This window comes from Sinocyclocheilus anshuiensis, unplaced genomic scaffold, assembly GCF_001515605.1.
Source record: "Sinocyclocheilus anshuiensis isolate Anshui unplaced genomic scaffold, SAMN03320099.WGS_v1.1 scaffold329, whole genome shotgun sequence".
Taxonomy (NCBI): Eukaryota; Metazoa; Chordata; class Actinopteri; order Cypriniformes; family Cyprinidae; genus Sinocyclocheilus; species Sinocyclocheilus anshuiensis.
The window spans coordinates 1,022,392-1,035,776 of NW_015540881.1; the positions used below are offsets into that span (position 1 = coordinate 1,022,392).

At 37.5% G+C, this 13,385-nt stretch overlaps 2 protein-coding genes across 2 annotated transcripts; one reads left to right on the plus strand and one right to left on the minus strand.

Moving 5' to 3' along the window:
- Positions 1 to 819: 819 nt before the first annotated feature.
- LOC107688469 (angiopoietin-related protein 4-like) lies at positions 820 to 6,199 on the plus strand. Its single transcript, XM_016486142.1, has 7 exons — positions 820 to 1,454; positions 2,090 to 2,200; positions 2,300 to 2,387; positions 4,025 to 4,138; positions 4,316 to 4,411; positions 4,710 to 4,988; positions 5,078 to 6,199. Exons 1-7 carry the CDS (start codon positions 948 to 950, stop codon positions 5,260 to 5,262), a joined length of 1,380 nt encoding a protein of 459 aa, XP_016341628.1. The 5' UTR covers positions 820 to 947; the 3' UTR covers positions 5,263 to 6,199.
- A 3,718-nt stretch (positions 6,200 to 9,917) lies between these two features.
- Positions 9,918 to 13,259, minus strand: LOC107688471 (calponin-2-like). Its single transcript, XM_016486143.1, has 7 exons — positions 13,093 to 13,259; positions 12,261 to 12,382; positions 12,086 to 12,152; positions 11,738 to 11,875; positions 11,531 to 11,647; positions 11,250 to 11,396; positions 9,918 to 10,367 (listed from the first exon to the last, which is right to left on the minus strand). The coding sequence occupies exons 1-7, from the start codon at positions 13,150 to 13,152 to the stop codon at positions 10,098 to 10,100; spliced, it is 921 nt and encodes a 306-aa protein (XP_016341629.1). The 5' UTR covers positions 13,153 to 13,259; the 3' UTR covers positions 9,918 to 10,097.
- Between the last annotated feature and the right edge of the window lie 126 nt (positions 13,260 to 13,385).

The following is a 13,385-nucleotide window of genomic DNA, read 5'->3' on the forward strand; positions in this document are numbered from 1 at the left end:
TACTTTGATATCACCCCCTGGAATAAACACCAAGTCCTTTGTATCACAAGACAAAACAGCTAAAAACACAGGAGTATTGCTTTTCTATGGGATAGACAAGCTCTCAGGCATCACATAAAGAGGTATCTGAGCGTAGTCTTCAGAAACCTCCAGTGAATGCTGGCTTTCTGGGAGCGTGAACTTTCCCCTAATTCTCACACTGCTCTGTGCTCACAGAGGAACAGACCACAGCGCTCAGCTGCGGCACGTTCACCTCGTCTCTCTACACAAAGCCTCTGCCACAATAATGACTTCATACTGGGAAAACCCCGGTGTCCATTCACACCAATTCCACTATATTCTCTCTACATAGTTTATATATGTAGTTTACTATGTAATGTATATTTTATAAATGTCCACTACTTGGACATTAAACAGGGCAGGATGTACCAAACTGAAATCATTCACATTTGATTTGTGAGATTTAATATGTCCTTTACAATTTAATAGTCTCAGTAGGACTGTTTGTGGGAATTAGTGTAATAAAAATGTTAATATAAATATAATTAATCAATGAAACCACTGACTAAAAGTCAATATAAGTCCACATACAAACATAAATTGCTCAATATTCATTATTGTTGAAGACCTACACTCAATTTTCATTAAATCTTGAAAAAAAATTTAAATGAACAGGCTTTCTGGTTGCAACCGAGTCCATTCTTACATCATGGTCCACATTCGAAGCAAATATATGGTTAAGGGGGAGGAGGTTGAAACCTGAGCAGACTCACACACTCCCTCCAAATGGCCAACCAATCAGAACAGACTAGACGGCTTAGAAAGGGTATAAAAACAAGTTAGCCTTTCAACCGCATGAGCCTGTGCTCTTGAGAATACTGCGACAGCTAACCAGTCTCTACTACAAGTTAGAATAACCAGACAACCACAGACACAAAACGAGCAAGATGAAGGTACCACTGGCAAATCTGCTATGCATCACAGTCTTGGCGAGCTCCGGGACAAGCTTCCCGCTGGAAAGGAGAGGAGCTGCTACTGGAAAAGAGAAGAGAGTTCAGTATGCAGCTTGGGATGATGTTAATGTGCTAGCACATGGGTTGCTGCAACTAGGTCAGGGTCTTAAAGAGCATGTGGACAAGACCAAAGGCCAGGTGAGAGACATCAGCATCAAGATGAAGGTCTTCAATGTCACCATATCCGAGCTAGGCAAGCTGACACAACGGCTTCAAGAAGACAGCGAGGCGTTGAAAGCAAAAGCCCAGAGTCTGGAAGAACGTGAGAACGTGGTGCTAAACGTGTCAATGGATCTGCGGGAGAAGACGGAAGAGCTGCTCAAAGACAGGAAGAAGGACCATGAGAGGATGAATAAGCTGGAAGAAAAAGTAGATGGCTTAATGCAAGGAGAGGGTTTGGAAGCTGCCAACGGCAACTACAGCGATGCCCGAACCATTCAGGTAGGTGAAAAAAAAACTCATTTCAGGGCTAAAAGAATGTGAAGCATATCGTCTAGGATTTTAACCTTAGGCTAACAACATATCTGCCTGATATGCATTGTAATGTTTGGTTGTGCATTTGCATATATGTGTTAAAGTCATATTCCAAATACTTCAATTAACTAATCAAGAATTATTTGGCTAGGTTTATGTGGTTTTAAAAAAACCTGCATTTCCAATAGAGCACACGAGCCACTCATGGCATGAACTCAAGAGCTGTGTAGTACCCTACGTGCAAGATAGCAGCTGTTCATACAAAGAAAGTGACAAAGCCTACTGACCTCCAGGAAAGTTTGAAGTGTGTTGACCTTCGCCCCTTGATACATGTCTCAGCAAGAAACAAGCTTAACAGAACCTTAAGTGTTTCATACGCATACAGACGTATATAGTTTTTCACTGTCTGCAACTTAGCGAGTTCGTGTTACTGTAACATAACGATGTACAGAAAAAAAAGCTGTGTACAAGACCGGTTATACTGGAAAATAGGAACTTAATTGTCAACAACTCCATGATTATCGTGGCGGTCTGCTGAGGTTTGGAAAAGGCCATGTTTTGAGTGTGAATAAAGACTGACCGCAAACTATTTCTGATTTCAGTTGATGCTGGAGGCGCAAAATAAGCGCATTGATGATTTAGTCGAGCGCATCAAGCAACAGCAAGAAAAACTGGATAAACAAAATGTTCGCATTCGGACCCTCCAACACCAGGTAAGAATACTACAAAATAAAATATAATGTAACTATTAAGTAGTGTGGTGTCAATATATTAAGTCTATGACTGCAAACTTACCCATAATATTCATGTAGATTCGTATGAACAGCGAGCGGTCTTCTCTCAAACGGGAGGATGATGTTCATCTGAACGCGAGCTCTGAACAGCGAGATTCACCTGTTGGTAAGTCAGTTCATCATATTATGCTGTTACACCTTTATAATTAAAAGCTGTTTTTTGGGGGGGGTTTTTACATATAATAATATGTTGAAAATGTGTTTCGTAAAAAAATACACAACAGTTACTAAGACACAAAATCTATATGCTGGCGAAAAGAAGTCTAATTGTTCCATTCACATAATGAATCTGCCTTATTGCACAGTCTCTGATAATTCAAACACGCACAATAATATAATTGCATCTAAAAAACATACAAGAGGAGGTTTTGCTCTTTATCAAAAACATGCTGAGACTTGTGCCACTTGTTTTGCTCCTTTAGCTTTGTTACGTGCTGCATAATGTTAGGGAAACGATTTTGAAAACATATGGGAAATGTCTTATGGAAATAAGACTCAACATTTCAAACATTTAACTATGAGTATTTTAACACTGTGTGTGAGGGTTGAAAATGGAAACTCCATTTCAAAGCAATGACTACCTCTAAGTAGGTGAAAGGTGAATCTATCAGAAACACATGGGCCAGAAGAACAGTCATCCAAACTAACACAATAAAGCCTCTCATGGCGAGTTCTGACATCAGTGGGATCCAAGGAATGCTTTAAAAAAACAAGTTTCCCTGGATGCCTTCCAATTGTGTGAGAGTTCATCAGTCTTGGACTGTTAACTCAGGGTCACGACTCACAAGCATGCAGAGATTTGTTTCAAATCTGGCCAAGAGCAAAGGGAGTTTTTTTTTTTTCAGATATAGTATATCCTGTACTTTAGATTAGATTTCCTGGCTCTAATCCACTGAACACCATGTACAGAGTGCATATTTTTGGACCATGAACTTTATACAGATTTTCCCTGTCGTGTGGAGATCACTCCAAAAACACGTAATTTCTCTCAGAAAACGTGTAACCTTTACCCTAGATCTGTCAGAGCCAGACTATCCCCCTTAGACCCCCACCCCCACCTCTACTCATTCACACAGACCACCCCTTTTATTGTAGTCAATGAGAAGTGTGCCAGACTAAAGAAGACCACTTCACTTAAAACCATATGCTTTGATCCTTTTAAATCTGCTGCATTCATTTTTTTTTAAGTTTACACACACACACACACACACAGATAGATAGATGTGTAACAAATTTAATGCATTGTGATGTCAGCAGAGGGGTGCTGTGCACGTGAAGCAGGCGTGGAGGGCTGGACTAAAGGGGGCAGGGGGAAGGAATGCTTGTAGCTCTACTGAGGGAAGTCTCTGCTTGGGAACTGGGGGAAAGGTCATGTTTACACCCTCAATTGTTTCAGCCAGGTCAGAATTCACATGTGAAACTGCCTTTGTTAGGCAGATGTTTGCCACACTTGCCTGAGAAATATATGTCAGTGTGTATAGCAACACGTCAGATGACTTGGACTATTGCCCTGGAGTTCAAAACAAACTCCATGTTGGCTTTTGGGTTCTTGGGTGGCACGTTCAAGGTTCTGTGTTTGAGATAAAGATTAGTTCACCATTAAACAATGTGATAAACTTTTACCCTAGACGTGTGAGCAATTTCCATTTAGTGCCAATTTTAAAATCCCTGTTTGGATACAGGCTTGGGTAAAGGTCATTTGCAGACATGTGAACATTTTTGTGGTGTTTTGGTGTCTTTCAGCTATGGCTTCTGACTGTCATGAGTTGTTCCTAAGGGGTGAGACCACAAGCGGGCTGTTCACCATCCAGCCAACTGACTCTGAGCCTTTTGAGGTCTTCTGCGAAATGACACCCGGTGAGTGGCGCGAACCAATTTTCTGCCACTTTTATTTGTCCATTTATCTCACATCCCTCTTAAAAGAGCATCTATTGCTTCTTTGTTCGTAAACCACATTGGATATCGCCTCCCCATCCCCCAAAGCATCACTCAGAACAGCTTGTAATCCTCTTTTTTTTGTGCGTGTATCCACAGAAGGAGGATGGACAGTCATCCAGAGACGCCAAGATGGATCTGTAGACTTCGATCAACTTTGGCAGGCATACCAGACTGGCTTTGGGAACCTAAATGGTAAGAATCCAATGTGAACTGACTTCACTTTGCATGTGACCAACAGGCTCTGAGCAAATAGCCACATCTGTTAGTACACTTTGATTAAGGCGTAGAGATTTACCCACTAATAAGGGTTGTAGAGTGGCAGATTAAGAATAGAGGATCAGATCAATCCTGGCTGGAGAGGAAACATTGTCAAATCCTGTATCCCTAATGCCCTTAAATTATTTAATTGCAGAGTGACTAAATCTCCTGACCTATTCCTAGACCAGAGTACACAGAGTTCTTAAATATCCCCCTTAAATGTCACTTTCAGGCGAGTTCTGGCTTGGCCTGGAAAAGATCCATTCTGTGTCCAAGGGCGGAAACTACATCCTCAAGGTGCAGTTCTCTGATTGGCGGGATGAAGTTCAGACCATCAACTACCCTTTCCGTCTGAACGGCGAGGAGAGCAGCTATTCCTTGCGCATTCTGGGGAGTCCTGCCGGGAACCTGGAGAGCTCTCTGTCCACCGAAACATCTGGAGTGCCCTTCTCCACCCGCGACAAAGACAATGACCAGAAGATTGACCTCAACTGTGCCAAACAGCTATCAGGTAGCATCATGATGCCATGGGCCATAAAAGGGGTTTTTCTTTGTGGCTGATGTTGTGGTTCTAATTGGTTTCTATTTTTGGCTTTCCAGGTGGTTGGTGGTTTAGCAATTGCGGTCGCTCAAACCTGAATGGCAGATATTTTGTTACTCCTGCACCAAAGCAAAGGCACCAGAGAAAGCAAGGGGTGTTCTGGAAGACCTGGCGCGGTCGCTACTACCCGCTGAAAACCACCACCATGATGATTGCGCCCGCCGAGATCGAGAATAAGTCATAGAGGACCTCTGCTGAGATCCTAACCAATGATATGGGTGGAGAAACCACCATTTGTAACCTGCCAAAATAACGTGTTGGTGCTGTAAATGTCTAAAGCTCTATTAGGAGTGTCTTTGTTAGAACAGACAAAGTCTGAATCATGAATGTGGTGGACACTCAAATCCCAGTCTGCACAAAAATAGGCTCTTTTAATTAGAACTAAATGTGCCTGGAGCTCTGCAAGCAGCAGCATGTTTTATATGGTGCAGGCCACTGTAAGGATCTGCTACATGTTTAGACAAATCTGGCAGGGTGACGTCAAAAGACCTTATGGTTAAGCACCATTGCAAGCACTTTCCAAAGCTCAAAAGCTTGGGGAAGAAATTAACCTTGCCACTAAAATACGGACCAAATAAGCTATTTAAGCTTGAGCCAGTACTTTTGAGAATGCTTATTGTAAAGGCACTGTTTATCTTAAGGCATTATCCACAGACATGCGTTAGTAGATCTGCAGAACATTCAAAGTTCATTGCCTGTCAATTCATTTCAAGTATCTAAATGTGGAAGTTATTTTCTGGTACGCACATGCTGTTTTTCAAAAGCTTAAATGATCTGAGACTACTTGTGTATTTTTCTGTTTTGAAATCAAATGAGGAGTTCCTGTGGAGATTCATTTTCTCAGTCACATTGACTGCCTTTTATATGTCTATAGCTGTCACTTCCATGTAAATAACAGAAATATACATTTTCTTCGTAGCGTTACCGCTGTATTCTTGCCAACTTTAAAAGGTCATGTTCTGATTTCCATATTATTTAAATGTTGTACAAAAATCATTATGTATTTCTTTATCTTTTTGCTTATAATTTATGTTTTCCAAAAAGTAAAGCATTTTGCTATTGTTTTTATAAAAATGTTTGGTCTTGAAGAGACCAATAAAGACTGATTTTATTTTAAAAAACTGTCAGTGTCAGTGAAGTTCTTGCATTAAACAACAAACGTAATGCAAAGTGAATGGGCTTGTTTAGATCAGTATGAAGTGTCAAGCAGACATGCAGCTCCTTTCAGACCTGAGGGTTAAGTGCATCTACATGCTCATGAGACGGCAGGTGATGCTGGAATGTCCTGACGGTGCTCAAGCTTGCTCAGTGCCCTAGAGACAAGAAACATAATAACTAATATAATTGAGCAGATGGCTGCAATTATACTTACAAGTCATGCATACAGTTGAACTGCTGTTACTTCTATTATTAAGAGTCAAAAACAATTGGAAAAAAGTTGTTTTAGTCTGAATTAAAGTAAAAATGACTATGTCCTTGAATGTTCCCACAGGAGTGGTGCCATATGGTCTTAATCACACGTGAACCTTACTTAGCGGAAATCAGCTTATTCTTCTGACTTGACTTTAAGTAACTAAAGTTGCATTGGCTTCCGAGTGTCACACTCAATGTTTCACACCTGAGAGAAATTCTTAACTTACCAAATCGTCACTAATGTGCTTTCAGTTACTTACTTCCAGATGAGTTTAGCGTACAGTATTTAACAGTAAAATGCTTTTACGGTTTAAGAGAACAATTGTCTAATCAGAGTTATCTTTTCATCTGTGATAAGACATTGTGTAGACAAACAGAAACAAACTGAAATGTGTTCAGGGTCTACATGCAAAATCCTGCTTAATAATAATGACAGATGCTTTTGACATTCACAGGCTTAAAGGCAACAAGATAATGTACTTTATATTGACAAAGGCCACATGTCTAGTGGAACTGACATTATGAAACAAGGTCACTGCGTATAGTTCCTTCATGTATAGTATGTAAGTTATTAAGTGTATTATAGCCAACTGAAAACTAGGCCACTGCACAAACATAAAGACATGTTTCATTATATAACAGCCATTATGGTTCTTAAAGCTTCATTCAACAGTCATTCTGCCTATTGATGCCTTTAATGTATTGTTACTGTATTAAGAACCACTGGAGCAGAACATTACCAAGGAAACTGACAAATATTATTCAGTTATATGACACCTTTGATTATCATTAATCCTGATGACCACTCAGTACCCACCCTTTGCTGTTTTGTATTTTTATTTTATTTTAAATATGTTTTGCATTTCACTAAAAACCATTGCACAATTTGCTACCAACATTTGATTAAGCAGCATTTTAGATGAAAATATAATGTACAAAAAAAAAAATAAAAAAAATAGTTAAAGCAAAAATGACATGGGGCTTTCTTTCTTGTGTGGAACACAAAACATATTTTGAGAAATGGCTGAGGGTTTTTAACCATACAATGGATGTCAATGGTAACCAAAACTGTTTGGTTCTTATTCTTCAAAATACTTCTTTTGCGTTACACAGAAGTGTAAGAAAGTGTACAGATTACATGTGTAGTATAATGTTTGCATAATATTGTATGTATGGCAGATTGAGCTTTAGTCTACCTGCTTCAACAGGAGTCATGAAGATAAATCAATCTGGAGCTTGAGGAGGTGAGCGGCTTGTCAACATGGAATGTAGCATTTCATTAGCAGGAAGACATTCATTTTGACAAGCTCACAGCAGGCCTGTTTGAGAAGAGGCACAAGTAAGGCATTAAAAGCACAAATCTGCACATGTGAAGACAAAGTGAAGTTGTAAAAACATACTGCAACCTCAGGCAGTAAAAACTGGAGCGAACTGGAGAAGCTAGAGAGATCTTGTTAAGCAGCGCCACCTAGTGCAAGCGACCAAACCAACGTCACAATATTGACAGAGTAGTTTGCAGTAAAATATATTGAATTTATTTATAAAAACTGTAATATTTAGCTTTATAATATTTAGAATCTTTCAACCATATTACAAGCCCTCTATTACAAGGTAACCCTTATTGAGTGAGTTTAATTTAGGCTAATTCTGCATCCTGTTTTTGCACACCTTTCACAGACCATTTGTTAAACAAAATAAAAGTTAAAAAATAGTTAAATATTAAATAATTATTCAAATATATATATATATATATTTTTTTTATAAAATAAAATAATTAGCAGGTGCTTTATAATAGCATATTCTTGATATGGTGTAGCTCATGCTGTCATTCTCACTCATTACCAAATGATGGCAGTATTACGTATTTTACGTACACTTTTAGACAGTTTTTGAGACGAGCCCTCTTTTTCTCAAATCCAAAGATTATGCTATACCATTAACGATATTAGCAATCCCTTCTCCAGTATCTGAGTATGTAATAATACATAAATGCTTAGCTGACTCAGCACTGCTTGATTATTTGACTGACTGGATCATTAATTATGGATCCAGGATTCTGAAATAAGCATTTGGTTTAAAAGACTGCAAATGTTAATCTTTCACAGGACTGAAAATGACATACTTGCTTTGTTTCATTTTCAAGTTTTCGGAAAGAATGATTCATGACAACAGTAACTGTTGTTCATATTTTATTATGAACCCAGTCTTTAATACATCCATCTAACCATCTTATTCCATAAGAAAAGTAAAAAACAAGTGTAAAGCATACAGATACTGTATATCCATTTATGTTACTTATCTGAGCAGACCTAAAATTTCCAATGTCTAGTACAAAGTGTCATTTGGAATGAGAACAAATACTGTGGGGAAAAAAAGTAGTGAATCCAGTTCCTAATTTGGAATGTTCAAGGCTCACAATGTTATACTTCAATTTCCTTTCGCAATACTAGAATCCAAAGAAAACAAGACAAGCTCCAGTTGTTCTGGCTAAGCGAACTGTAAAATATTTGATGAGAATATGGAACACTAATACAAAGATGAACTCTTTAAAACATTACAGATTGCTTGTGTGACAATAAAGTGTATTATAAAACATAAAACACATTCATCTCCTCTAATCAAGTGAGGAAGTATAATATTTAGAATGTCAAAAGCAGAAATTACTCAAAAAAAGCTGCTGAAGTGATAGATGAACCCTTCCTTTTTGTGCGTGTCAAGAATGTGCTCTCACTTTCCAGCCTAAAAACACAATAACAAATTATTACTGGGGGGAAAAAAGCTCTTAAATTAACACAATGGACCATGTAACTGCAGTAAATGTTCGTCTTATATAACCCTCACTATTTTAACTTTGCATCTTTCAACTGTAACAGCAAAAATTCACCTTCATATGCTCAACTGACAACAAAAAGTGATTTTAAACCCCTGAGCATGTTCAAATAATGAATCAGGCTCACTTAACGCTCTTTCTCGTACATACTTAATATCAAATTTCTTCACAACAGCTTGATTAAAGCAGAAAAAAAATACAATCATTATTTGGGATTATGTGAATAACTTTACAATAACCCCCGTCATACTTGTGTTTAACATCAAAGTAGAGATCAGCATTTTCACCGAAAATTAATAAAATAAAAACTTCATTAAACTAAACAATTAAGCAAATACTAAATATTATTATAGTGGTTGTGCAATTAAATGACTGTCACTTGAACCATATAAAATACAAGAAGCATCAATAGACGTAACACTTAACTGATATGTTGTGCAGGGCTCTCGCTTCAAATTAATAAAACAATGTTTATTTTAAAAAAAATATGTTTATATTTAAAACATAAGTGATATGTCATATTGGTCACTTTCACCACTATCCGACAGATGGCATGCTCACTGTGATGTAATGGAATGCTTTGGATATTTATATTAAAAAAAATATGTTTATATTTAAAACATAAGTGATATGTGTCATATTGGTCACTTTCACCACTATCCGACAGATGGCATGCTCACTGTGATGTAATGGAATGCTTTGGGTCTTTTGTTTGCAAGGAAGTATCAACTTCCCTTTAGCTTCTTATTGAGACTCAATGCCTGCGATTGGTTGTTTCAGTAATCTTGACCGTCATCCTGATAACCCTGGTAGCCCTCGTCTTGGTAATCCATGTAGCCAGTGTCAGCTTCTCCGCTTGCGCTGGGTGCACCTTTGGGGCAGTACTTGGCATCATAGATCTGACGGCCAAGCCCGAAATTCTGCCCGCTCTGGTTGGCGCCTTGAGCGTAGCCCATTTGTAGAGACATTGTGGAGTTGTCACACTTGTCAGTGCCTAATTTCTGGTCGTAGATGGCACGACGTGTTCCTGGAGCGGTCATACCAGACTATACCAAACAGATGAGAGTTATTTAATATTATTCATATACTATTATTATTATTATTATTATTATTATATGTACTATTATTATTATTATTATTATTATTATTATTATTATTGTGTTTATTTATATTTTGAATTAGCTTTTATATATTTTTTACAACATTTCCAATGTTTCATCTAATATTTATTCATTTCAGCTTTATTTCAGTTAATGAAAACACTTTTTAATCGTTTTAATTAACAACACTGATACAAATTAGATGGGCAGAAAATGAGCGATAAGAATTGTGTTTTTGTCATTATTTTTTTAATTTATTGAATTTAATTTATTCCATTTAGCTTTAAATTTACATTTCAGATTTTAGTAATTTTAGTACTTCAACTTAAATATATTGTATTTTAATTCAGCAAGTTCCAAAACTTTGGAATATTAAAAAGTTTAACTTTTTAATCTATTTAAATTTAATTTCAGTCTTTTTACTTAAAAGTAAAAAAAGTTATTTTTTATATTTCGATTTAGCTGTAGTTTACTTTGTTTTAGTAATTTTGGTTCTTCAAACATTTGACACCAGTTAGTGGCCTAATTTCATTTCTTTTAATGCTTTTTAAAGTAAAAAAGAAAACAAATTATCTTTTAATATTTCCATTTAGCTGTAATTTATTTTTAGCTTTAGTATTTTTGGTACTTCAAACATATTTTACATCAGTTAGTGACAACTTTTCCAAATTTTGTTTAATTTTTAAGTTGAAAATTTTTCCATCTAATATTTATATTTTATTTCAGCATAATTTCGTGCTTTTTGATGGTTTCAATTTCAGTTAACAATGACACCACTGATCAGAATGAGTAAGCAATATCATAGGACACAGGGAGGTTAGTACTTACTTGGCTAGCACCCTTGTTGGTGCCCATCTGCAGACTGATGGTTGAATGGTCCATTGGTGGTAGAATGTGTGACTTGGGATCATACAGGTGTCTTCTGGTACCATAGGCATTCATTCCAGCTTGACTTGCACATTTATTTGTTCCCATCTATTAAAAGATATGCAAGTGAGCTACAAACATTGTCATGGTACTTTCCAGGTTAAGCCGAATCAGTTCTGTATTACAAATGGTAAATAATTGTGACTCATATTCAGATGGTTTAAAATAACAGAAACTCATACCTGTAATCCAATGACACATTGTCCGGCTTTCATTTTCTCCTCATCAAATGCCCTCTCCTGTCTCTCTGCATACTTCACTCCAATGTCTACACTTGAGTGGATGCCCTTGGTTTTAGCCTGTAAACACAGGGAGAAACTCTAATTACAGACTGAAATATCAGAGTTAGGCTGTTCTCCTGTGAAATTATATGATTCAACAGGGCTTACCATGCCAGCAAGAGCCAGGAGGGTGGTCTGAACCTGTGTCATGTTTCCGTTCTCAAACAGATCATTGGCTTCAAAAATATCGTGAGGCTTGAGCCCGTAGGTGGTGATCGCTTTAATGAAGTTGGTCAGGTTCTCCAGCTGCAACAGAATAAAATATCTGAATGCGAACAGACAAAAAATAACCTTCTACAACAAGAGACAATCTTATCAGCAGTTTAAGTTAACACAACAAACAACTGTTTAAAAAAAAAAAAAGTTCAATGTCAGAACATCAATAGTTCAATGTCTCTAGCTTTACTAAAGCGTTCAGGAATAAACATTTTAGAGAAGTGGAAATGGTCAGCTCACCTGATGCCAGTTTTGGGATGATTGGTTGATCTTTTTCACAGACCCTGGCTGAAGTTTGTTTATGAGCCTTTAAGGAAACATCAAGACCTCAAGGTTACGCAAGGTTATGTTGTGAAATTACGTTTGAAAAGACATGATGGGAGGCCACATTGGAAACACTGAAACACAAACTTACTCGCAGAGTATGACACCGTTTTTTAACCCTTTCTGAAAGTCATCTCCAATTGAGCGCCCAGTAATGCCCTCGATCCAAATTCGTAACTCTTCCTCTTTCTGGGGGTCATATTTCTGTGCAATCTAGTGGGGGGAAAAATATGACTGATTAATAAATCACACTACAATCAGACTATAATACAGCTCTATGCTCATTATTTCAATAAGAACACAAGATCTACATTATCATTTCTTCAATACCCCACGATATATAAAGAAGCAACATGTAGGCGAGTGATATAATTACATTTATGACTTTACATATAGTCAAACATCAAAATAAGGAAATCAAAGGCCTATCTAACACCATAAATCTATCTAGCTAACGTCAGGACTGCTAACTGATACTAGAGTGCTAAAATCACATCAGCTACAATCAGGGAGAGGAATGTGAACCAGCAGCAGCTTTATTGTGAGCACAAGCTGTGTGTTTTTCAGGCCAATTACAATAACAAGATATTTGAGCACTGGAGGCAACGCCCCAAGAGTACTTAGAACTTTCTTTGCTGTTTCCGCGACTTCTTTTGCGTTTTACTTGCTTTAACTTGACAGCCAGTTGCCATCAATTAATAATGAAATATGCATTATATGAAGCACGATTGATATTTAACCTTGTATTGCAACACGTGTGTTGTTAACACTACAGGAAGTTTAGGAAACATTTGTTGATCAACTTTAGATTCATCAGAATGAGACGGAGCGATTTCTATTCCATAAGAGCTACAATACGGCAAACAAAACATGTCTATGTTTTAACGAATGCTTTAAACTAGTTTGTTAATTATTCCACGTACCTTGCTTTTCACTTCCGCTGAAAACCCGTATGCTGGACCTCTGTTGAACTGCGAAGACATTGTGTCAGCTACAAGAGCAGCCAAAGTTGCAAAACAGATTGTCAGGGACCGAAAGAAAGACTTCGGATAAAGTTTGATAGTTTTGTCTGCTTTACTATTTTAGCATAAGTAGATCCAGAACTTCCCTTCGGTTACCTCGCCACCAATGAGAACGCGCGCTCAATACAGACTAGTGTTGGGTCGTTCTTGAACGATTCGTTCGTTTTGAACGAATCTTTAATGTGACTCGGGAA

Excerpts from the sequence above, each read along its gene's own strand:
- LOC107688471 (XM_016486143.1), bottom strand. The coding sequence starts at position 13,152 with ATGTCTTCGCAGTTCAACAGAGGTCCAGCATACGGGTTTTCAGCGGAA. Across the intron at positions 12,153-12,260 it reads AACGGTGTCATACTCTGCGA|GCTCATAAACAAACTTCAGC; the intron begins GTAAGTTTGTGT and ends GTTTCCTTAAAG. Across the intron at positions 11,648-11,737 it reads TCCTGGCTCTTGCTGGCATG|GCTAAAACCAAGGGCATCCA; the intron begins GTAAGCCCTGTT and ends CTGTGTTTACAG.
- LOC107688469 (XM_016486142.1), top strand. The coding sequence starts at position 948 with ATGAAGGTACCACTGGCAAATCTGCTATGCATCACAGTCTTGGCGAGC. Across the intron at positions 4,139-4,315 it reads CTTCTGCGAAATGACACCCG|AAGGAGGATGGACAGTCATC; the intron begins GTGAGTGGCGCG and ends GTGTATCCACAG. Across the intron at positions 4,412-4,709 it reads TGGCTTTGGGAACCTAAATG|GCGAGTTCTGGCTTGGCCTG; the intron begins GTAAGAATCCAA and ends TGTCACTTTCAG.